The sequence below is a fragment of the Macrobrachium nipponense genome, chromosome 11, assembly GCF_015104395.2.
Source record: "Macrobrachium nipponense isolate FS-2020 chromosome 11, ASM1510439v2, whole genome shotgun sequence".
Taxonomy (NCBI): Eukaryota; Metazoa; Arthropoda; class Malacostraca; order Decapoda; family Palaemonidae; genus Macrobrachium; species Macrobrachium nipponense.
Genome location: NC_061087.1, coordinates 83190624 through 83217459, shown reverse-complemented (window position 1 = coordinate 83217459; position 26836 = coordinate 83190624). Strand labels below are relative to the sequence as shown.

General features: G+C 40.0%; 1 protein-coding gene across 3 annotated transcripts in view; it reads right to left on the bottom strand.

Annotated features, from left to right (window-relative positions):
• The window catches only part of LOC135206485 (kelch domain-containing protein 2-like), a 208779-nt gene extending 182406 nt beyond the window's left edge, over positions 1 to 26373 (bottom strand). For all 3 annotated transcript variants that reach the window (XR_010312763.1, XM_064237861.1, XM_064237865.1), the window contains exons 1-5: positions 25957 to 26373; positions 12041 to 12141; positions 11615 to 11703; positions 9195 to 9342; positions 7931 to 8058 (exon numbers count right to left, since the gene is read on the bottom strand). Coding sequence is in view for 2 of the 3 variants with exons in the window: in XM_064237861.1 (XP_064093931.1) it covers positions 7931 to 8058; positions 9195 to 9342; positions 11615 to 11703; positions 12041 to 12141; positions 25957 to 26058 (568 nt within the window). In the remaining variant the exon portion in view is untranslated. The remainder of the gene's footprint in view (positions 1 to 7930; positions 8059 to 9194; positions 9343 to 11614; positions 11704 to 12040; positions 12142 to 25956) is intronic.
• Between the last annotated feature and the right edge of the window lie 463 nt (positions 26374 to 26836).

The following is a 26836-nucleotide window of genomic DNA, read 5'->3' as shown; positions in this document are numbered from 1 at the left end:
GAACATCTCCAAACCGCATATGATTTTCGCCTCTGACCTTCCGTTTTGTGACGCCAGGGTGATTTATCCCAAAAATAACCATTTTTCAAATTCTATCTCCTCCCTTGATATTTAATATTAAGACCTGGGATTACTACCATATATAGACCTGATGTAGACCTCCAATCGAATGGAGAGTTTTTTTCTAAAAGTCATTTTTTTGCAAGATATGAATTTTTCAATATGGTAAAAAAATAAACCCTATAAATCAGGAGAAAAAAATTTCTAAAAAAAATACGAAACAAATATTGGAAAAAAGGGCTCTATTTGATTGTTCTATAATGTCTTTCTGAGTTATATACCAAATTTCAATGTTATAGCTTTAAAACTAAGTGAGAAGATAGATTTTGAAGGTCAATAAGTATAGTTTTGAGATACGGGCGTTCAAAGTTTTCCTTCGTATTTCTATAAAGACAATGTTAATAAATAACGATTATTATGAATGTATATTTCTTTTTTGTGTATTAATAAACCAAAACTATTTTATTTATCATAATTTAATCATAAATGATGATCCCTTTGCTCATATATCGCAGCCTGGGGCACTGCTTGAGGCAAGATGGGGCACTCCTTCCTATGCAATTCTCTCTCTCCCCTTCGCTAACTCGGCTTATTACAGCAAATTTTCTTCTTCTGTATGTTAGCGAGATGTTTTCCTTGTATTTTCCTCTTTGGAATGATGAAATTCTTGCCCGAAACAAAGATAAACAAACGTAAATGCAAGAGAATGTCAAGAGGTGAAACTCGAAGGCGTACTCTTTTTTTACAAAGACAATTTAATAAATCATGATTATTATGAATTTCATATTCCATTTTGGGTTTTAAAAAACCAAAACTTTGTTATTTATCATAAATGAAGATCTCTTTGCTCAAAGATCGTCGTAGCCTTGGGCACAGTGTGACGTGTGCTGTCAAGCAAGACGGGGGCGTTACTAAGCAACCCTCCCCTCTCTCTTCACTAACAACGCATATATTATGATATTCTGTAATAATACTTGAGCGATTTTTCTTCGTCTGTATGTTAGCGAGATGTTTTCCTTGTCTTTTCCTCATTGGCATGATGAAATTCTTGCCGAAACATACATAAACATACGTAAACGCAGGCGTATGTCAGAGGTGAAATGGAACGTGTAGACTACTCGACGTCTGTGATCGCACTAAATCATTATCAGGACTGGACTTGGCCTGAAGTCTCCTTCTCGACTCGGGGAATGTCTACAGATGCCATTTCTCCCAATTTCTTTGACAATAATTATCAAAATTTACGATAATAGAGGAAATATTGCATTTTCTTGTACGGATCAATGTTTTTGGCTTATTGAGTTACGTTAACTAATTACCCTGTAACTATGAAAGTAAGAGGAATTTTGACGAAATATTTCGTATACGTATTCTCAATTGCCATATGAAGCTCCATGAATTTTTTCATGACTTTGCATTTTTCGCCCTATACCTCCATATATAGGCGTTCCGGCCGGCCCCCTTAAAGGCGATCCGCGCTTTGAAGTTCCTGCTTGTTCGGAAGTATCCGAGCGCTTGGAAAATTCCGCTTGAGTGGAATGCTTGGAAAGTTCTGAGCGCCTGGAAGGCGAATTATGTCTGGAAGCTTTCGTGCGTCTGGAAGGTTCCGCGCACCTGGAAAGTTTGGAACGTTCGGAATGTTCCACTCGCCTGGAAGATTCCGCGCGTTTGGAAGATTCCGCGCGTTTGGAAGATTCCGCGCGTTTGGAAGATTCCGCGCGTCTTATGGAAAGTTCTTCCACGGGTAAGGAGAGTTCGGAACGTCCGTGATGTTCCGAGCGCTTGGAAGGAAACTCGTGTTTGGCACGTTCTGTTATCGTAGAAGATTCCGTGTGTCTGACCAGTTCCGAGCGCCTAATAGGCTCCTCACCTTTGGAAGGTGCCTCTTGCTCGGAAAAATCCATGGAAAGGTCCTTCAGTTCGTCTACTTCTTCGTTCCTGGACATTTGTGTTAATTTTGAAGGAGCCTTACGCCTATAAAACTCTTCTCTACTCTCCTCTCTCCCGGAAAGTTCTCCTTGCCTGGAAAGGGCTTCTGTCCTAACTGGCGCTTCTCGCCAAGATGGTTCTTCCGGGTCTGAAGAAAACCACTCATCTATAGGAGCTCGTTGCTTGGGAGAAGACGGAACAATCTTAGGAACCTCTCATTTCGAGGGAGGCACCTCTGAGAGCGCCGCGGACCTCTTTATAGGAAGGGAGTTATCCTTCCTACGAGGTTTCTTGGAAAGAACTCCAACCAATGAGGAGATCTGTTCCTGCATTTTTTGTAGGATCTGAGCAGTAGTCGCATCCCTGTCCGTGTTGGAACGAGGGGAGGGAGATCTGGAAGGTGTCTGAGATTCCCTTACAGTACTTGGAGTCAAAAAGTTTCTCTTTTTTACTGAAGAAACCTCTTCAGGAAAGTGTTCTGGACTTGAGTCAAGCGCCGTAGCTTTCCAGCTCCTCTTCAAGGGGCAAGAAAGATTCGTGTCTTTCCACCCTCTTCTAGGTGAAGGCGACTCTGACGACGAAAAACACTAACGAAGGATGCTTTTCCTGTAGCGATCCCTGGCAGTCTGGGGCGTAACAGAACCTGCCGAAGGGACGCCTGACCAGTGGGGAACCTCTACAACCTTCGTATGGCTTTCGACATTCCTTCTCCTCTGGGCCAGGGAGCTTGGAAGAGGTCTAGACCTGGAAGCGTTGTAGAGCCGATCATACGCCCCCTCCACTACACTTGGGACACTCACATCACTGTCCACTGTTAATTCACCACTCTTACCTTCTAATGCCGCCATTTTGACCTGCATTCTATGAAGGGTAGCCTTCAGATCCGCAATTTCCGATGCTGAATCTGTAGGATTTAAAATGGTTGAAAGGGCAGAAATAGGGGGAGAAGGATTAATTAATGCATCATGGGGAGAAGCTAGAAAGCTAGAAACTAGTTCGCTAGACCTAGATCTACTTCGGCTTTTGGAAGCTTTCCTCAGCCTATCCCTTTCTAGCTTCTTCATATAAGAAGTAAGATTCTTCCATTCTTCTGCACTCAGGTTCTCACACTCCTTACAGGTGTTAGAAAAAGAACATTCATACTTTCTACAACGCCTGCATACAGTGTGAGGATCTACCGAAGTTTTCGGCATTCTCACCCTGCAGCCCTCATTCACACACCTCACAACAACACTCGAGTCAGACATTCTTAGAAAAATCCAAAATCAAGTTCAAGAAACGGTCCACAATAGCGTATGCCAATACAACGATCCAGGTAAGTCACCAAAAGTCGGTCAAGAAGATCAATTGCAATGAAAAAAGAATTCCAGCCAGGAGGTACCAACAACAATGTTGACAGTACCGGCGACAGAAAGAATCTGATAGAAAACGGGAATGGATCCTTTTCCTGCCACCCAGCGGCAGGACGGTAGATCACCTGACCTACCTGTAGCGTGTGGCGCGAAATTTGAATTTCTGTCGGGACGATGGAGTCTAAAGCTAAGTATATATCTGACAGGTAAGTTGAATGTATAAAAATAATAAATTAAAGATCCCAACGGGAAAATTGTTTTAACAGCTAGTCAGCAAGAGCTCACAAACATACGTCTTCATCGGAAGATGGCTGAAAGCAAAGTGGAGTGTTTACATCTGGGGAGGCGGGCCTACCCACCTACCAGACAGTAGTTACTCCCTAAACACGTTGTTCAAGAATTCAACGGCCATAATTCCAGCCTACGCTGAAAGTAATTTCTTACATAAAGGACCGAGGGTTTGTACATCGTATAGGAACTAAACACCATTCTCTCCTTACTATATTTCAACCTCTACACTTTGTCTCTGCAAAGGAAAGTGATGAGTATTGAAGGCATGGTAAACAAAACAAAATGTGCTGGCCTAATTGTAAATGTTTGGCCAAAAAGGTCTTAACATTCACAAATTACCTTAAAGGTAACTAAGTATATTTACCAGCAGTTTGCAACTAGCCTATGATCAGTAAACAAAATCCAAAAGCAAGTATCACCTAATAGAATGATGCAGCATTCATGAATTACTTTAAAAGTAATTATTAATGGGCAACTTGCATGTAGCCTTATCCGGGTAAGTAAATAAATACAATAGTTTTGGGATAAAAGAATTATACTTCAAGGTAATCATCTACCGTCGGCTTGAAAATAGCCAATGTCTAGTGAACAATCACAAGTGCAACAAAAGGATTGCCCTAAGGTAAGTATTTACCAGTGACTTGTTAATAGCTTATGGCTGGTAAACAAATTCTAAAAATGAAAGTTTCGCCTAAAGGAATGACGTAACATAAAGATTACTTAAGGGGGCTTCCGCTTTGATTTTTGATGAATATTTTTGAAAATTTCAAAATCTGGTTAAATGGCCGTAAGACATGAGCAACACCTCTGTTATCACGTGGCCAAAGCATTTTTTCGAAATATTAAAATTAATGGTGTTTTAGCCCCGCCCCCTACACACTGTGACGTAGGGCTGACGTTTGGCTCCTAATGACTATTGTCATTTTGTCCTATATCTGCCTAATTTACTAATTATTTTGATTTTTATTTTGCCTAATCTCTTATGTCTGGCACCAACAATGGCTGATTCCTTGGTGAATGCGTGTTCTGAGCAGGTAGCATCAGCATGCCCAGCAGAGAGCCATGTCAGTGTGTCCCATACTTGCAAAAGGGGAGGTACGCTGCTCTTTACTACGGGCATTTTCTTCGCTATTTGCGGTGTTTTTGCTGTTTTCTTACATCAAGTAACTCTAAATACAATTTATATATGTTTGTGTGTGTACTAGAGTGAAAGTGAGACAATATGCCAAAACGGAACCGTGCAACTATGGCCTGTTTAGCAAATTTTGCTAAAAAGAGACAGAGGGTCGAAGGTACGACTAATGACAGTGTTGTTGTTGATGTGGCAGCGCCGCCATTACCACCACCATTGTTGGCTGATGTCTCCAGTGCTGTCCCACCATCATCAACACCACCAGCAACACCATCACCACCACCACCAACAACAACAACACGAGGCTCTGTTTTGGCTGCTGAGAGCCCTGCCCCCATTGCCTCGACGTCGTCTGTTGCACAATCACCTGAGGTTTTTTCCCCTTCACAGTTACGCTCGCAGTTGATGAAAGTAATAAAGGACGATGAAAAGGGAGTATATGATGACAAATTCATTATATCTAGATCTCAGCTAGAGAAAATAGAGTCGTATATAAGATGCAAGGAAGGAAATCGTAGGGGTAAATTAAAGTTGGATGTCTCTGCCATTAGATGGGATACTGATATTTTTATGAAGTGCCAATCATGTATGTTTACGGCTGATGCCCCAGCACAGCGAATTAATAGCTATGGAAACTCACTACATCATCAATTTAGTGAGATAAATGTTGAGGAAATATATCATTCTTTGACTTCTGGTGTCGGACAAGCTGGACTTGTGAAAAGAAGTGGATTTATAGGTAAGGACCCTATTTCAGCGGGGTCATATTCAAGACATTGCTGCTTTTTGTATAAGAAAATGAAAATGCACATGGATAAATATCAAACGAAGGCACATGAGGACATAAAGAAATATTATATAGAGAAAGGATTAGCTGAGATTGATGAAAATGGTATGATCAACATCGAAGTTTCCTTCGATGAGACTTGGCTAACTCGGGGCCACAAGTCCCATGTAGGTGTTGGTTTTGTGATAGAAGTGTATACAGCAACTATCATAGATGTGATTGGTCTAAGTAATTATTGCAAAATCTGCGAGAGAAAGGAAGAGAAGAAGAGGCACAACTGCAATAAGAATTTTGATGGTCTAGCAGGTGCTATGGAAGCTGAGGAAGCGAGACGTTTGTGGTCACGGTAAAAAAATTACAGGTTCATATACGTAACCTTTGTGGGAGATGGCGATTCTAGGGCATACACAGCTGTGTGTGAACTGAATTATGGTAGAGGACCGTATGATGACCATCAAGTAATTAAATTAGAATGCATAAATCATGTGCATAAACGAATGGGTAGCAGGCTTGAGAAGGCAAACAAAGCTGCGAGTGAACTTTACTCAAAAATCAGGCAAGATAGTAAAGAAAAGTTTATTGGCTGGGTGAGACAAGCTTACGAAGACAACCACTGAAAAGTTTCAATCATTTTATGGGAAAGCAATCAGAGATAATATTGGCACCGATGTAGAAACAATGAGACTTGCAATAATGGCCTCCTTTTACCATCACACGTCATCAGATGATCGGAAGGAACGTCATAACTTGTGCCCCAAAGGGACGTCGTCATGGTGTTTTTACCAGCGGGTCATTGCACATGGAAGGAAATCACCATCTCATAAAGACCAAAAGATTTTGCTGGCTAAACTTCCACCAGAATTGTATGAATACGTAAAGGGAGTATTTCAGGACCTGTCATCCCCAGCACTTCTACAGCGATGTTTGAAAGGGTTCACACAAAACCCTAATGAATCCCTTCATGGGGTACTATAGCAGAAGTGCCCAAAAACAAAGTTTTTTGGCCTAAATAGAGTACTTTTTTGTGCACAGGTAACGACAATTGAACATAACTTCGGCTATGAGAAGTTCAACCTACTGATGCATCTGTTTGGCACAAGTAAAAGCATAGAAAAAGTTCTTAGTGTTCGAGAGTCAAAAAGGCTTGAAAAACAAACCTCCAAGATGAAAAGGACAAGACATGTGAAGAAACGACTGAAAATATAAGCCTGGAAGATACTAAACTCTAACTTGCTTGGTTTCAAACCAGGCAACAAAGAGTCAGGTGGTACTTGATGATACCCTAGCCTTGAGCAAATAATACCCCTCTTTAGGGGGGACTTGGAATCAGAAACCAAGCAAAAAAACACTAAGAAGTATTGGAAAGAAGGAAAGGCAGTCTGAACTAATCGCTAGTGAGTATTTAACATTTGTTTGTATCATGGTTTTGCTCAAAGATCAGTTTTTTCCGCGAGTGCCAAAAAAAAACCTGTTGAACTTTACGGCCATTTTTCTCAATTTTAGCTTTTCTGCACTTCAAACGCTAACTATTTTTTTTATTTTAAGGCCAATTTTAAAGTTAAATATACCAATGGAAAGAGGAAAGAAAGGTGAATATTTTGTTGGGGCTAGATTTTTTCTTGGTTGACGAGGAACCCGTGATTACCAGATTAAAAAAATTGGGGGGAGGGGAATTCCCCCTCGCCCCCATCCCCAAAAAATAAAACGAAAAATGGATAAACTGTTTGCAATGTTGTTTTTCTTCTATGATATACTTTCTGTGTATAAAGCCGCATTGCAATAGCTCTAAAAATAAAGGAAGAGTTACATTTTTAATTTTTTTTATTTTTTCAATAAAAACCAAAATAATCATTCGATCACTCTGAAATTTTTTTCTGGAACATCACCTTATATATATGTATAATATATTAATTTTATAAAAATCGGAGCATTATTTCTATATAAGAGGACACCCCCCTTAAGGCAATTATTAACTGATGACTTACACGTAGCCTAAACCTGATAAGTAAAAAGATATATGCAAAAGTATTTATCTACTTGAATAGTGATACATTCAAGAACTATTTATACAGCCATTATTATTCCCAAAGACTGTAAGTATCCGGCTTAAAGATAATCTGAACAAAATAAACAAAAGACAAAACTCATCTTGCTCAAAGGCCAAGAATGGTTATAACACTACCGAAATATGGTGATATAACCGAAAAATAAGAACAAACTGCTGTGAGCGCTTGATGATTCGTTGAGTAGAAACTCTTAGTGATAATTACTGGGTAAGTCATATAAACAAAAAAATAATTTTATAAGACCACAAGACCACTGAGTTAAAGTTGTTATCTCTCATGGGGCTGGCGAAAAAAAAAAAAAATAAAAGCTTACCAATATCATAATAAACAAGTTGATCGTTCCACCCTCGGCTATGAACACCATCACGAACAAATCTAACTTTCATTTTGGCAATGGGACCCAAATCATCTGCAGGACCAAAACCTCCAAACACGTAAAATCTGAGAGATACAAATATATCAATTAAAATCAGACATACTCCACAATTTATTTAGTGTAAGAATGGCTACACATGAAATGAAATGAACAGTGATTCAACAATAAAAAACACTGAATAGACTGAAGCAAACTACTTTAAGACACTGAAGCTAAATTATAAACTTATTAAAATTACATTGCAAAAAAAGCATGCTTTTGAGTTTAAAATCTGGTGAAAAAGTATTCAAACAAAATAGTGTATACTCAAATCATCAATAAAATGACATTGTCCAAATATATTTGCGATATTCAACACTGTAATGCAATAAATTATGTATTTAGGTTCCTGACATAGAGCACACTAAGTTCCACCCTTTGCTGCTCTATGCTCAATTTAGGATCTATTATTTGTCTTATTATTAATATTAATCAGGACAAGTAAAAGAGTAATATGAAGAAAGGTATTACCACCCAAGAAAAAATGTCTACTAAACCTAGGCCAGTTAGTGTGGTAGAAACACCCATAACCTGCTTTTCAAATAGGTGGCAAATTTTCACACAAAATTGTATAAATGAAATAAATCTGGGATGACCATAACAACTACAGGCAGTCCCCGGTTATCGGCAGTCTCAGTTAATGGCGATCTGGTTGTATGGGGTTTGTCTAGTGCCATAACAGGCCAAGTTTCTGTTACTGGCGCCATAAGGCCCCAATAATAGAGTTATGGGCGTCATAACATACCTAACACAGGCACCATTAACTAGTTATCAGTGTCGTTAACCGAAACTTGGCACCATAAGCCCCATAAATCAACGAGTTTTGGTTAATGGTGGTTTTTGCTTATCAGCACACCGCCAAGAACAGAACCCCCACCGATAACCGGGGACTGCCTGTAAAATGTAATCAAGGATAACAGTCATTACAAAGGAAAGCACCTTACAAATGATGGTTTAAAGTTAGGTGTTGCTGGGTAATTCAAACCAGACTGCCAAAGTAAAATCCATTATTTCCACTTTGTTCCTCTATGGTACATACACATCAATTTCATGAACACTCAAGTTCATACAAACTCCATGTATTTTCTCACTTGACATCCTCATTTATTTATATTAGTTTGGTAATAACTACTGTACAAATGTAAAAATAAGAACAACTTGCCTGTTTTTGTAAACCCAACATGCTGATTTATCACAGGCCAGTGGTAGATCTCCATCAGGATTTAAAAGTTCCCACTTTAGAGTTGGCAAAAACAACCTCCAAAGACAATTTGTAGTTACAGAAAAATCATCCTCTTCATTAGCCCACCCTGAGGGGAAAATAGTTCAATGGTAATAAATCATAACAGAAAACAAAAAAATTTCAATTTTCCACTAACATAATGTTCTTATTCCACTTTTGCCATTATGTCTACAAGTTTAACATAGCCGTTCACCCAAAAATTAAATATTGAATCATTCACGAAAAGTAACCTGCACTAGAATGCGCCCTTTAGTAACCAAAAGCTATATGTATCACCTACATATTTAGTTGTAATTATAATACAGTATCTGATTCAATAATGTTAACATTCAAATTTAATATGAACCTGTATATAATAATTGTACTGTAATTAAACTCTGACAACTCTTATATGTATAATGTTAACTGTATTTCTTGGAGGGAAGTCTCAGCATCTTGAAGGTTTAAGCAGCACACAAGTATTATTCACTGAAACAAATATATTGTCTCTAGCTTGACTCCAGTACATATTTTTGTTTTACCATACCAGATGAAACTACTCAGAGGGACTGTGAGGAGGGGAACACCACAATAAGTAAGATGTCTGAATTTCCAAAACAAAAGTATTCAAACTTCTCTGAGCCTTTAATAAATATAAACCTTACTTTACGTATGCCAAATCAGTGCAATAGTTTAAAGATATCACTCACTGAGACACACTTCTAGACTATCAGAAGGATTTTCCGAGAGATTTATTAACTGAAAGGTGAAAAGGCAGCAAAATAAAGTTAAAGAGGTTGTAGAGCTAAATGCTTTAAGTGCAATTCCCTCAAGGGACCTTGGAGATGGATAGTATTGATAATGATCTACAGTAGAAATGACATTTTGGAAATCCTAGATTTGCTCACCAAATAAAGTAGTAAAAAACATGAAGAATTGTTAAAGGAAGTCAAACTGAGGGCCAAGTGATACCTTAGACAAGAGATGAATGGAAACTTTGGATGATAAAGGGAATAGCTAATCACTTTCCTCAAAACACATTACGCCATCTAATTACAAGTCCATGAAGCTATAATGATCCCCTTGCTTTGGCAAGGGAATCATCATACAGTCATACAATACGTGCAGTATAATACTGCATGGGTTTCAAGAAACTCTCAAGAAAAGGATGTTTGTAAACAGTTTTTATGTTGTAAATGTAATTTCTAGGGGAGTTTAATAATCATCTTCCACTTTCACTTCATAATCTGATAAGGGTTATATAGCAAAAGGCGCCACTTCTTCACAGAACACGACCAGGAAATGATTCCTCACACAGAATTCTAGCATAACGAACAGATACTATCGAACAGTTTTTATCATAATTGGCCTCAGATGACACTTCCTCTACCTCAATGACCCTAATGGAAGAAGTCTCAGGGGAGGATCATCATGAAAATAAGTTTTCCAACAAAGCCTGATTCAAGAGCTCACATGGTTTCCTTGTGGAATTCCATAGGAATGCACGAAACCTCAATCCAGAAATCTGAGAGTAAGTTACCTATCAAAGTTTTGAAAAGGTTCCTTAATTCTAGTGAATTAGATAGTCTTACCTTCTACATGATCATCAATAATGTGAACTTTATCAATAAATAAATTGTCAAGAACCAAAATGGATCTACAATCCTTCATGAATCAGTCTGTAAGGATGATCTCATTTCAAAGCGTGATAGCCCCGGGACCACAGATTGTAATGGCTACTCCATAAAGCCTGACATCAATACTTCCCTGAAAGCCTTCATTGTTTATGTTATGAGACTGCCTTTGCCATGGCTAGGAAAGTGTAGTGAATATCAATGCATGGTATCCATACTACAGTATTTGGTGAGTGGACATCATATGAAAAGAATACTGTGAAGCTAAAGCTTCTCAGTTCTTACACTCATGGACTTTGACATCCAACTCTTAAGCTTAAGGACCTAGTAACATGGGCAGTATGTCAGCGACCTGCTGTTGATTAGAGCTATGAAGAGGTTCCTTACATCTGTCCAATATTGACTGATTGATTATGGCTACTACTGGCATCACGACATCAATTTGTCCAATAATTTCAACCCCAGCATGAAGGGCAAAAGGAATCAAGGAATACATATCTACAAGCTAGCCCTACCTGAAGACACTCAAATTATGATACTCTTTATAATTATTTCCTGTTGAATTTGTTTTTCTATGATACATAAAGTAGTTATGTGCTTGCTGTGAATTTACAGTAAGGTAATAATCAGCAAGAACTATGAGAAGACAATTCATACAAAACACCTAACACTTTTACACACAACTATATACTGTACTATCATAAATAGCACAGTACAATATCATACCTCCAAAAATATACATGTAGTGATTATGAACCGCTGCACATGCACCTGACAACTGAAGGGGAATGTCTCCTCTACTCATTTTTCGAATCCTGGAAAAAAAATGTACATACATATACAATTACTGAATGTAAAAATTATTAAAAGAGAATAACACTACAAAATCAATTTTTCCATATGTACAACACTACATTATTGTTTCTTTGTTTCTCTTTCATATAATACTCAGTCACAAAATTTGTCTCAGAATAAAGAATCTGTACCTTTTTAAAATATAAGGTAACACATTGCATGACCCCACAATTAATCATTTTTCAATCTTAGGAATTTGACTCTCCTATCTTGAAACATTTATAAAATAACATGTAATATAAAACAAAGAAATAATCTATCCAGTCACTAGTTAATAACTGTGTGTAATAAACTTACCATGTATCCAAAAGAGGATCAAAGACCCAAACATCAATCGCACTATGGTAGATGGTATGACTTGGTGTCATAACAGTATATGGTTCGTCATGTGGCAATTCCTAAAAAGATAATCAGTAATAATAATGTGCATCAAATTTATTGGCTGAAACAGCAATTGTGCTACCATATCATATGACCTTAGCTCTAGATAATGTCATATCACAATTCCACAAATAAAATTGCTGTGAAGTACACATCTGTATATAAAACACTAAAAATGAGAAAAGATTTAGATAAGACTGAGAGAGAGAGAAAGAACATTTATCCTAAGAATGGTCTAACCATTGTGGAATGAGGATTTTCCATTATACAAGTTATACAATGGTACACATTTTGATGAAATACTTGACACACATATCTTTTGTTTCTCTCTCTCTCTCCAACTTAGATATAACCAACAACAGTCAATTAACAACTGCGTACATAGTTCACTGCTTAGGTCAACATAGTTTACTGAGAACCTGGCCCAAATCTTTCTCTCAAGTTCATGGCTTGTATATACTGGTCATTTATTTGTAACTTGAACTTGTTACCACTTGTGATGCAAGGCCAGATAAAGAGAAAAAAATGGGAAGGAGAAACTGTTCTTACCTCTCGATTCTCTAAGTATTCACTCTAGATCAATCTAGAAAACATGCCATAGTATAACATCATATAGTGACTCAATAAATCTGTTTTGGCAATGTGTGTGTGTATTAAACTCATTAACTAATGAAAATGGCATACATTTTAATGAGTTTTTCTATGGAATTTACTTAGTACTAATAACAGACATCTCATTGGTTGGTATCACTACAGTGCTTATAATGATATGCCATTTTCTGTGATTGCTCTTTCCATCTGTATTGTTTAGCTCAACATGAAATTTTTTTTATTTTAAACCATAACTGTATTCCCATGATGAAACAACAATTTTCTTATGTTTTAGTATTTTGAACATTTATGACATTCAGTTCAATACCAAATTAGTAGCTTTAAGAGATACTGGACCCCCATTATATTCTACAAGTATGGAGACCATGGAGACCACAGTAGTAAACATGTTATTGTTATAATACAATTAAGTTTGTTCATACTTACCTGGCAGATATATATAATTAGAGTGCCCACCCTCCTCCCCTCAGGAGACAAGGGTCATGAATAAATATGAACAGAAAATGGGAATGGTTCCTGATATCCGCCTCCCAGCGGCGGGAATGGGTACTACCACCTGGCCGCCCACTACGTGTGCCGCGAGTTTTGAAATTCTGTCGGACGTCAGAAAATACAGCTATATATATATATCTGCCAGGTAAGTATGAACAAACTTAATTGTATTATAACAATAACATTTTGTTCATGAAACTTACCTGTCAGATATATATATAGCTGAATCCCACCTTCGGATGGTGGGTAGAGACAGAATAGGATTTTTAGGAAACCTAAATTAAGTAAAAGATTTACTTCTTGGTTCCTTACCTGATAGCAAAGTAGACTCTGTGATTACTGTCACTTAAGCCTGCTTCTGCTTTTATCAGAGTTGCCAGCCAGGTGTGGACCTGTAGTGCTGGTGCACTCTGGATGCTCTGTCAACGGGGACGTGACCTCAATGTGACAAGACCATCTAGCCAAACATATGGCAGTAACACAGCAACCAACCACCACCTGACCAACTAACCAAAAAACCCCTGACAGTTAAACTAAGGAATGGGAGATTTCCACAGAAGATCTCACCATCAACCAAAAACACAATAAAAAACTAACCTAAACTAAGCTAAGGGATAGGGAGAGAGCTACCTTCAGCCCCCAAAACTGTGTCTGCCGAAATGTAAGGCCCCAAAGAACTACAGTTCTCGTAAATCGTTCTCACATCCCGGAGGTAATGTGAGGCGAATATGGAATTGCTCCTCCAAAAGGTGCTATCAAGGATATCTTTGATAGACATATTCCTTTGGAAGGCAAGAGAAGTAGCTACGGCTCTGACTTCGTGAGCTTTCACTTTAAAGAGGCTCAAATCAGTGTTCTGGCAAGATGAATGAGCCTCTTTAATGACGTCCCTCAAGAAGAAAGCCACAGCATTCTTCGACAACGGCAAATCTGGTCTCTTCACCGAACACCAGAGATTACCTGAGGGACCTCTTATCTCTTTAGTTCTATTAACATAGAACTTGAGAGCCCTGACAGGGCACAGGGCTCTCTCTGGTTCTTGACCCACGAGACTCGACATTCCTTTGATTTCAAAGCTCCTCGGCCAAGGATTAGACGGGTTCTCGTTCTTTGCCAAGAAAGACGGGCTCAACGAGCAGACAGCGTTGTCCCCCTTGAAGCCCACTAGGCTACTGAACGCTTGGATTTCACTAACTCTCTTCGCCGTCGCCAGAGAAGCTAGGAAAAGCGCTTTCCTCGTCAAGTCCCTTAGAGAAGCTTCATGGAGAGGCTCAAAGGGACTTAGCATAAGATGTTTCAAAACCACATCGAGATTCCATGAGGGTGGTCTTGCCTGTGGAATCTTGGAGGTTTCGAACGACCTTAAGAGATCGTGTAGATCCTTATTGTCGGAGAGGTCCAGTCCTCTGTGGCGAAAAACGGCAGACAACATACTCCTATAACCTTTAATTGTAGGAACTGCCAATTTCGGCACATTTCTTAGATAAGAGTAAGAAATCTGCTATCTGGTTCACAGAGGTCGTGGAAGAGGAAATTCCTTCCTTTTTGCACCATGCCCTGAAGGAGGCCCACTTAGACTGGTAGACAGCTCTTGAAGAGGCTCTTCGAGCATTAGCGATTGCTCTCGCAGCTGCCTTTGAAAAGCCTCTCGCTCTGGCCAACTTTTCGATAGTCTGAACGCAGTCAGAGCCAGAGCAGAGAGGTTTTGGTGATACCTTTTGAAGTGAGGCTGTCTGAGTAGATCTCTCCTCCAGGGCAACGTTCTTGGGAAGTCCACAAGGAAAGTCATGACCTCTGTGAACCACTCTCTTGCTGGCCACATCGGGGCAATCAGAGTCAACCTTGTCCCTTCTGAAGCTGCGAACTTCCTCATGACCTCCCCCATGATCTTGAATGGGGGAAAGGCGTAAAGATCCAGGTCTGTCCAGTTCCAGAGCAACGCGTCCACCGCAATTGCCCCTGGATCCAGAACCGGGGAGCAATACAGAGGAAGCCTCTTCGTCCTCGATGTAGCGAACAGGTCGACTAGAGGACGTCCCCACAATCTCCATAATTGTTGACGACTTCCTTGGTGCAAGTCCCATTCTGTTGGCAGAATCTGATTTCGCCGACTGAGAAGGTCCGCCCTGACATTCTGAACCCCTGCCACGAATCTCGTCAGGATCTTGATGTGCCTTGCGTCTGCCCATAGCAGAACTTCCCTCGCAAGGAGAAAAAGGGATCTGGAGTGAGTTCCTCCCTGATTCTTTAGATATGCAAGAGCTGTGGTACTGTCTGAGTTGACTTGAACGACCTTGCCTGACAGTTTGTCTTCGAAGAACTGCAGCGACAGGTATATCGCTGCCAGTTCCTTTACATTGATGTGCCAGGCTACCTGTTCCCCTCTCCAGGAGCCTGACACTTCCTCCCCCCCCCCCCCCTAGTGTTGCTCCCCAACCGGAAATGGAAGCGTCTGAGAACAACACTAGGTCGGGGCTCAGAAGATTTAGGGAGAAGCCCTCTCGCAACTTCTGAGGGTCGAGCCACCATCTTAAGTGGTCTTTTACTTTGTTTGAGATCCTTAGGATTGCATTCAGGTCCTCCTTCGACTTCCATTCTTCCGCAAGGAAAAATTGAAGAGGCCTGAGGTGGAGTCTTCCCAGCGAGACAAACTTTTCTAGCGAGGAAATGGTGCCCAGCAGACTCATCCACTCCCTCGCCAAACAAGCTTCTCTCTCTAGGAAGGCTGCGACTTTCTCTAAACCCAGCCGCTGACGTTCCTGGGATGGAAACGCCCGAAAAGCCACTGAATCCATCTGAATCCCCAGATACACGATGGACTGTGTCGGGGTCAGATGCGACTTTTTGGAGTTGACCAAAAGACCCAGAGACTTTGCTAGGGCTAACGTCAACTGAAGGTCCTTCAGACATTTCCGCCTCGACGATGCTCTGATCAGCCAATCGTCAAGGTAGAGGGATATCCTGATCCCTGAAGAATGGAGCCACTTCGCTACATTCCTCATTATCATTGTAAAAACCATCGGGGCCGTGCTGAGACCGAAACAAAGGGCTCTGAATTGCCAAACCCTGTTGTCTAAGACAAATCTCAGGTACTTCCTTGAAAGAGGGTGGACAGGGACGTGAAAGTACGCGTCCTGCAGGTCCAGAGACACCATCCAGTCGCCAGGTCTCAAGGCTCCTAGCACCGACTGAGGCATCTCCATTTTGAACTTGATCTTTTCCACAAAAAGATTGAGCCTGCTCACATCCAGGACTGGGCGCCAACCCGACGACTGCTTCGGCACCAGGAAAATCCTGTTGTAGAAGCCCGGTGACCCCAGGTCCAAGACTTGCTCCACCGCTCTTTTTTCGACCATCTGGTCTATAAGATCGAAAAGGATACTTTTCTTCTCTCCCTGATAAGACGGAGAGAGGTCTCTGGGAGTTGATGTTAAAGGAGGAGGATGTAAAAAGGGGATCTTGTACCCCTGCTCTACAATCTTGAGAGTCCAAGGATCCGCCCCTCTCTGCCTTCATGCCTCCGCAAAGAACTTCAGCCTGGCCCTGACTGGCGTCTGAAGGACAAGATCTTCATTTGGTGGATTTCGGTTTAAATGAAGCTCTTCGTCTCGAAAAACCTCTCCCTCGAGGAGCTGCTCTCGAGGGGGGTGCCCCGCGCGAAAGGGTTTTGACTTTCTTCGGGGGTTTACTGAATGAAGATGTGGAAGGAACTGCTGGGCGTCTTGAAGACTGTACCAAGAGGTCCTGGGTCGCCTTCTCCTGCAAACTCGTTGCAAGATCCTTTACCATAGCCTGGGGGAAGAGATGGTCCGAAAGAGGCGCAAAGAGCAATTCCGCTTTCTGAGCGGGAGAAACCGACTTCGCGGTAAAATTACATAAAAGAGCTCTTTTCTTTAGGAAAGCCATTCCAAAATGAGAAACTAGCTCTTCCGAACCATCCCTGACGGCCTTGTCCATACATGACAACACGCTGGACAGCTCCCCCAGACTGAGAGAATCAGGACTTCTAGACTGAAGGTCCAAAACTCCCAAGCACCAGTCTAAGAAATTAAAGACACTCAAAGTGCGAAGCAGTCCCTTCAAGTGGTGGTCCGTCTCCACAGGAGTCCAGGACACCTTAGCAGACGATAAGAGGGACCTCCTCTGAGCGTCCACTAAACTGGAGAAGTCCCCAAGAGCGGACGAAGGAACCTTTACTCCCACGTCCTCCTTGGTTTCATACCAAATTCCTCCTTTCCCGGAGAGTCTAGAGGGAGGAAGGGCGAAAGTGGTCTTGCCCTGGTCCTTCCTTCGAGACATAAAATCTTGTAGCTTCTTGAAAGCCCTCTTGGTCGAAAGCGACGTCTTCATTTCGACGAACTCAGGGGTCTTAACAGACTTAGAAGACGAAAGTTGAGAGGGAGGAGACCTAGGGGCTGCCGGCTGAAACTTATCCCCAAAGGATGAACGTAACAGCCTCACAAGAACCTTATAGTCCGAGACAGCTGAAGCTACAGGAGGTTCTTCTTCGATTGAACTCCCTGGACTACTAAGTTCCCCTTCCTCCCTAAGAGGAACTGGAGAACGTCCATCCGGAGAGGGCGTACGTCCAGCAGTCTCAGGCCTGAACAAAGGCTTCCGTTGATTGGAAGTACCCGTTTCAGGTACGGAATCGCCCTTACGACGATCCTTTGAAGGACGGACATCCTGCGATCGTAGTGCGTCCTTTGAAGCAACGGGAACTGTCTTACCAGACACGTCCCTACGAGAGGAAGCGCGAGCTTCCTGACGAGAGGCGCCAAAAGCGTCCTGCTTAGCCAAGCAAGCGTCCTGCTGAGCACCCTCAAAAGCGTCCTGCCTCGTTCGAAAAGCGTCCTGCTTCGAACGGCGAGCGTCCTGCCGAGAACGCAAAGCGTCCTGCTTCGAACGGCGAGCGTCCTGCCGAGCGTCCTCAAAAGCGCCCTGCCGAGAGCGCAAAGCGTCCTGCCGAGCGTCCTCCACAGCGTGAGCGAAAGATCTACTCGGAGAACGAGAACGGTGACGATCCGGAGGTGGAGAGAGAGACGAACGAGACGAGAGAGAATGAGACTGCTTCGTCCTCTTGACGGGCAGCCTAACGTCCTTTCTACGCTTAGGCTCAACTGCTGCTGGGCGAGTCCTTTGAGCCATAAGAGACGTAATCTGGTCCTGAAGGGACACAAGGATATCCTTCGTAGGTGACGAAGGAGCAAAAGAAGGGGCAGGACTGACCCTGCGAGAAGGCGAGGGGCGAGGGGACGCCTCCTTCCTTCTAGCAGGTACAGCTACCTGCATCTCAGGTGAACACGCCTGTGCGCGGAAACCAACGTCCTCGTCGGTAGAGACTCTACCTCTCTTCTGAGGAGGAAAAGCGTCATACGCGTCCTCTGACGAAAGTGGCGACATAGGACGGGAAGCGTCCTCAAAGCGAAAAGTCCTTTTCAACGGATGCGAGTCTCTCCGAGCGCTCCACCCCTTGCGCGGGGAGGAAGCTTCGGAGGACGAAAAGCAATCCTTCAGGACGCGCGCTCGTGCGCGCTCCTTGGCAGCCTGGGACTTAGTAACAAGGCCTGCCGAAGGGACGCCAGATCGGTGGGGAGCCCCCGTAACCCTCTTGCGGCTTTCGACATACCCACTCCCTGAGTCCTGGGAGTCCGATAGAGGTCTAGGCCTAGAGGCATTATGGGGCCGATCTGACGCCCCCTCCACAACACTAGGGCACTATCACAAACTTTCACAGGGCCAGTTTCTAAGGCCAACACTTTCGATTCAAGAGCGCGAATAGACTCAAGAATCAGAGAAAGGGTGTTACCTTCTCCAGACACCGCACTGGGGCCCGAAGGCAACAAAACAGGATTAGGTTGAACAAAATCTACCGGTGTTAGAGGAGGAGAAATGTTACATTCCTTACCTTTTGTAGAACTGCTCTTGGAGGAAGACCTCCTGACTCTATCGCGCTCCAATTTACGTCGATAGGTCTCATACATCTTCCATTTATCATCTGACAAATCCTTGCATTCATTGCACCGATCATCAACCAAGCAAACATGCCCCCTGCATTCCATACAAACTGTGTGAGGATCAACTGAAGGTTTAAGAAGCCTCACCTTACATTCACTCCTCACACACACTCTGAAACTCCCAGTACTTGATCCCGACATCATGTACACAGAAAAGCCAATCCAAAATCAAAAACCAATCCACTATTACGCGTGCCAATCCAACAATCCAGAAGTCGATACCAAAAGTCAATCCAGATAATTTAAAGCGAGATAAATCAAAAATCCTAGACGGAGGTACTGTAAACAGTTGTTTCCAGCACAGGCGACAGAAAAAATATGAACAGAAAATGGGAATGGTTCCTGATATCCGCCTCCCAGCGGCGGGAATGGGTACTACCACCTGGCCGCCCACTACGTGTGCCGCGAGAATTGAAATTCTGTCGGACGTCAGAAAATACAGCTATATATATATCTGACAGGTAAGTTTCATGAACAAACTGGGTTTTTGGGTGGGAGAAAACACAGTTACTGTAGTTAAATTAAGAAATGTATTCTAACCTAAGACACCAAATCTGTACCTGGTTGGGGAGAGGTGGGGGGACATCACCAACCCTTGACCCCTACCTAACCTAAGCCAGGGCATTAAATTAAAATAAATTAAAATAAAGGGGTTGCAACCCCAACCTAATCACATCTTATTCAGGATGCTGGGTCCCTGCCTGGCTAAGGGAAGCAACCTCCCTACCACACAGTATATACTCTAGCTTAGTGCGGTGGTCACTTTTAAAAATTCCATGAACCCTACCTTCTTGCAGATGTATCATGGGGATGTTGCAATAGTACACCCTGCATTTAATTAATTCTGTGTTCACCTGTCCCTGTAAAACCATGGTTTCACACTGTAGTCCCCATGATTGTAAGATATAAGGGGTCAAGTACTGTAAGGGGTCAAGTACTTTATCTCTAAAGCTATACAGGCAGTCCCCAAGTTACGACGAGGGTTCCATTCTTGAGTCGCATGTAAGCCGAAAATCGTTGTAAGCCGGAACATCGTCAAAAATCCTAAGAAATGCTTACTTTTAATGCTTTGGGTGCATTAGAAACTATGTAAACTGCATTCATAGTGCATTTTTCATAGAAAAAACTTCAAATATTGATTATTTTGCATTTTTGGTGACATATTTCTTGTGCCAGATCAGCGTTGTAGGCGTCGTAACCCTGGAAATAATTTCTGATGAATATAATTGAAAAGCCCCTTAACCTCAGAACGTCGCAAGCCGAACCTGTCGTAACCCGGGGACTGCCTGTATTATAATTTTTTTCAATACAACTGAAATAACCTGGGGAACAAGTGTTTCATGTTTGTAATAAAAAAAGCCCAACTACGAATTGAAGCAAGTATTTTTTGGCAAGGACTGAATTCCAAAGTTGCCCTTGATTACAAAAACTTATAACAAAAGAACCAATCAGGTTTTGGCACTGGCACTGTCTACTTAATCACATTTCCAGGAGAAAATAAGCCATTCAAAATGTGCTACCCATTATTATCCACAAAGCATGGGGAGAAAAAAATGAACACAGCCCCATTGACATGAACATCAAAACAAACAAATATAACTTGAAACATCCAATATTCATCAGTAAATATCTCAGTTGTAGTAAAAATGCTACAAAATTTAGTATGCTTTTCACATTAAGTAACACATATTAGAGAGACTTACACAAACCAAAAAGCTCCAATATTGTAAATTAATAAAGTAAAATAAAAAAAACACTAGCTCTAATCATGATGTAACTACTCAACTTTGCATATGCAGTGTTTCATAATATTCTGGAACAATTTTTTTTTAAATATGTAACAGGGTTTGTTCATTCACTTATTTTCTAAACAGTTTTTTTTGTTCATTCACTTATTTGCTTAACAGAGTTTGCTTTTAGTCAATGCTGTGAACATTGTTACTTGCCTGTTTCTTCTTAGCTGATGTTAAGAAACTAGTTAGCCTATCTACAGTCATGATGTTAAGAAGCTAGTTAGCCTATCTACAGTCATAAAATGCATCTTTACCCTAACAGTGATTTGTTTGATAGTTATGATTAATGATTCATCTGACAGTTATGATTTATCATTTATCTGATAATTATCCAAAAGATTCTGATGAACTTCACATGGCCACTATTTCCACTATAAATGCTCAGTTAACCGGCTGCAAAACCCTGATTCATTAGACATAATGAAACAAGAGAACCCAAGTGAGGGGCCATCTTCACCAGTAGGTTGGGGAAGGTAGGACCTCAGAGTTGTTAATGAGGTTAGGCTAGGAACCATTACCTATACTGTATAGGCATCCCCACTGACCACTTACCGGCAATATCTATCAAAGGCAATCCAGTTTTACAGCGCTTGTCTAGTGATGCCATTGACTGGATTTTGTATTCCCGTTAAGTGGTTTACCAACAACAGTAAGTAGTTTATTGGCATTAGTAAGTGGTTTATTGGCACCTGCATCCAGTTAGCAGCATTGTTAAGCGGTTTATAATTGCTATTATCGCAGATTTTTGGTTAGCGGTGCTGGACCAAGAACAGGACCCCCTCGCCCCTGTTAACCGGGGACTGCCTGTATCCCTGTTTTTCACTCTTCTTCCCCTTATAGTTCTCGCAAGGATAAAACTGAACTATTCCTGTGGCTCTCTGGTCCAGTAACTACAGTTTACAAGCAAAATGAGCATCATATATAATACAGTCCCTAAGGGATGTACGCAAAAACAAATGTGCAGTGCCCCCATTTTTACGTGGGAATAGGTTCAGAACCTACCGCAAAGATGCAGAAACCGCCCCCCCCCAACAATGTTTATAACTAGTTGGCTTATAACTGCCAAGAAGTTCTTTGTATACCCCTTAAACTAAACTGCTTATAACTGCCTATTTTAAAATTTCACTGCTTAATTTGATAATTCAAACAAAAATATACCTTAAATCATCATACTAAAACAATTTAATAAAATTTCAAACAAAAATACATAACAAACCATCATCACAAAACACCGAAGGTAACTTTACATCACAGTATACGTACTTTCCTACTAGTGTTACTTTCAAGTAGGCTATATGGACCCATAAAATGCTTATAACTGCCTAGTAGGCTATATAGACCCATAAAATGCTTATGACTGACTGCCTATTTTAAAAGTTAATTGCCAAACTTGACAGTTCAAACAAAAATATACCTCGAACTGTTATCCCAGAACACCCTAATATCATTGCAAAGTCATGTTATAAAATTAAGTACAAGCCTACAACTGTTGCTCTTAAGTATATCCCCCTATCATTCAGATATCCACATTTTCTTTGCCCTACAGCATCGTTCTGCACATACTATAATGCACTGGTGTACATTTTATGTATAGTATTGATATTTTCCTGTGTTGTAAGATGATTCTGAAATTATGATTACTGTACAGCTATACTTATTGTATTATAGTAGTATTATATATAGAGCATATCTAAAATATGTGGGTAGTTTAGAACAATGGGATACAACCTCCAAAGAGAATGCTATGTTTGTACATCATGTTAGTATTTTCATGATGAAGTACAAATACATTTATGATAAAAAAAAATTATTTATTCTAAAATAAGTTCTTGGTTATGTCTTTTTGTGGTTAATTCTCACCATCTCCCATAAATTTATTAAAAAATTCTTGTGCCATTACGTACTCTCTTTTTCTGTGATGATGTAATCTTTTCTCCCTCTCGTATATCAATACTGTACTGTACATATTGTTTTAATGAAATTAATATCATTACTGTACCACAAACAAAAATAAAAAAATCCAAGAATTTCACGATAGATGACGAAGGTACTATTGTTACCATATTTTCTGATTTGTCTGATTTATTGTACCGTATTTCACTGCAAGTATAGTTGCCAATGATTATTACACATATTATAACAGTACACAAGAGAATATTTTATTACTATTGATGTTTCACCTCTACTCACCATAAAAATATTTAAATTCCTAATTCATGTAGGCAACACTCAACATACTCCTCCCAGCTATAGTGCCTTTAAATTTTTGTCCCCGGGAGTTTCTCTCTCCCTTTCCTCTTGTATATTAGTACTGAACTGTACATATACTTTTAATGAAAATAATATCAATTACTGTACCATGAACAAAAAAAACACAAAATTAAACAAATCCAGGAATTCCATGACAGCTGACAGATGTACTATCGTTGCCATATTTTATGCTTTGTCTGATTTATTGTATCGTATTTCATTACAAGTTTAGATGTCTATGATTATCACATTATAAAAGTACACATGAGATTATTTTATCACTGTTGATGTTTCATCTCTAATAACCATAAAAACATTTAAAAAACAAAATTTCATGTAGCCAAAACTCAACATTCTACTCTCATCCCAGCCAGTTGAAGTGCCTGTGAAGTCACATCTTCAGCGCTCTCTCTCTCTCTCTCTGAGATAAGAGAAAGATTGACCTTTTATGCATGTATGTTTGTATTGTACATTATAGTTTTATAGATAGGTGATGTTACTTTGTCATTCACTTATTCATATTTTCCATGCTATATGATTATAAGTGTTTGTATTTCAAAAACTGCAGACCTGAGGTGTTAAAGTACATTGGTAAGCTGTTTTCTGATTTTGTGGGATTTTAATTTGGCATTTTACCATTGATATTTTGCTCTTTACATTACCATTAATTAAAAAAAATTAGTCAATAATTTTTTTATTATAAAAATGGTATTCAGTCATGTAAACAGAAGGAAAATACAGTACGTAGCGAATATGGCTCCATGAAAAAATTCATGAATTAGTGAAATTCCCTCCTGACCCCGGACAAGTGAATATGTTCCAAAAAACCCACCAAATGAAATGTGGTAATGTGAAATGCATAAAAATAAGGATGCACTGTAAAACTAAACGTCAATTTCTGATATGTCAAGGCAGTGGCATGGCACAGGCCTACACATCAATTTTTTGTATGTATTTTGAGCCAATGACCTGGCACAGGCCTACATCAATTTCTTATATTTTGGGGCACGCATAGACCAATCAAGGTTGTTGCAGCTTGACACACATATATCGAACTCTTCTCAATAAATTACATAGAAAACATATTTACAAAATGGATAACAAAATATATTACCATGATGATTAAATATAAGGATACTGTAGCACTTCTATGAAAAAGAAGGCTATGGTAGGAAGGCATCATACAATACATAACAAAATAAGAAAAAATAAATGACATCTGAAAAAGACATGAGATGAGCCAAACGAGTCTACAAGTAGCCGATGATGTTCTGTGTGTGTGTGTGTGTTAGGAGAATATTCCACCATGGATTGTATTCATATAGATATCGATTACCTTTAAGTAAAACAAGCGACTAAATTTTTGTGAATAGTTGAAACCCCTATGAAAATATTTAAAGCTACCTATTTTGTTAGTTAAAACTCAAGAAAAACCCACTAAAAAAGGTTACACCTTATTTTTTAAGTAGTTTTATCACAAACACTACATTTTATCATGAAATTGATAAAAAACAAAAAAAAAACAGAAATTTGTGGAATTTCTCATACAAAACAACAGCGAATATGCAAATTTCCGAGAATAATAAAATTCTCGGTAAATTATATTCATTACGACTTGTATAGAATATCATACCATAACTTTAAGTTGAACAAAGGCCTATTCTGGTTGAACATAAGACTATTCTGGTTTTGTGGAATGCAGTCACTGCTTGTCATCCCAAAGAATGTGTAAACGATTGCAATGACTATCAAAATGTAGTATGAAATAAGTGTGCAAAGCTCCGAGACAATGTTGGTGTATAAATTTAGAATGGCGCATATGCTTGACAATATCAGATGGTAGTTATCATTATCTTGTAATTCAAGAAAGCTGATTCAAACTTAGACATTCTCCGTCTCACCTCCGTGGTCAGGTGAACCTCATTTACAAAAAACAGCTTTGCAGCATCGCAGAAAACTTCTGCTTTCCTTTATATTTCCCTATTTTTTTTGACATTTTTAAGGATATGTGCATTGAAATTTTATTTCAGGGGATTATATAGTAGTTAGTGCTTCCTTTGGATAACCAGGAGAACTTTTAGTTTGGTAAAACAACCATTGCTAAATTAATGAAGATGGAAAGCACCATAGATTAGCTAACCAACTTTCCTAACCCAATGCCAACCAATCAGCTTCAAGGAATGGTCGTCGTAACATAAGCAGTGGGGGAGGTTTAGCTGCAAAGAGCCATGGATTTTACTCTAGCTTAAAATATACCTAGTAGGTATTCCACCCATTTTGTACGTCACCTAATAGGTATAGTATAGGTAACTGGTACCTATAGCCTAATTACTGAACCAGAGGGGTGTGGCAGTAGTCTTCAGTTTAACCAAAACAAACAAAAGACAGTGAACATCATAAACATACAAACAATACTCATAAGCAAAAACATAATCGGAAGGAAAATTCATTAGTCACATCTACCTACCTACTACTTAGTAGGTACTAGGCCTACCTAAAACTTTCACAGAAGGATAATCATACCTAGGTATTTGCTAGAACAACTGAAGAAATAACGGTAGAATTGTAAATATCTACCATAGTAACTCCTTACCAGTATGTCTAAATAGCTAACACTTGAAAGCGTATCGCAGAAGAGACGTCTAGGCCTATCTGAGGCTAAACTTACCATGAAGCCTCCCCAAACATACAGACGTTCATTGTATGCCACCATAACATGCCCGGTTCGTCTGTGCACAAACTGGTGTTCTTCTGGCTCCCTCCGAGCCATAGTGTCAAGTTCATGTATTTTTCAAGACTATGGCTCCGTTTGCCAACTAGGATACGATTAGCCTAATGTCGCCACCGGTGCTCCATGTGAGCTTTTCTCGTCAAGTAGGCGATGCCCACCTCTCCAAAGTGTTCCGTCGCCCTCCCGTGCTTCTATTTTAACACTTTTGACGACAAACTTAGTGATTCACTCATTCAATCAGTCAGGTTACACGAATACTCGGGAGATGACTGTGGATAGGCCTATGACGAATTAGACAGCTAATGCCAGGAAACAGCTGTTGTTGTTTTCCTGACGTGTGCTGCCATCTGTTGATCGTCAGGGCAGTGCCGTCAGGTTGAACTCGCGAAAGTTTGCTTCTTGGGTTCTCCTAAGTTGCTTCCTTGTATGCGTGACTTTTATATATATATATATATATATATAGATATATATATATATATATATATATATATATATATATGTGTGTGTGTGTGTGTGTGTGTGTGTGTGTGTATATATATATATATATATATATATATATATATATATATATATATATATATATATATATATGTATATATATATATATATATATATATATGTGTGTGGTGTGTGTGTGTGTGTGTGTGTGAGTATATATATATATATATATATATATATATATATATATATATAGCTTAAAAACCAGTTTTATATCTTCACCAGCAGTTTCGAGTGATGCATTGCATAAATCACGGGTCAGAGTGATAATATATATATATATATATATATATATATATATATATATATATATATATAT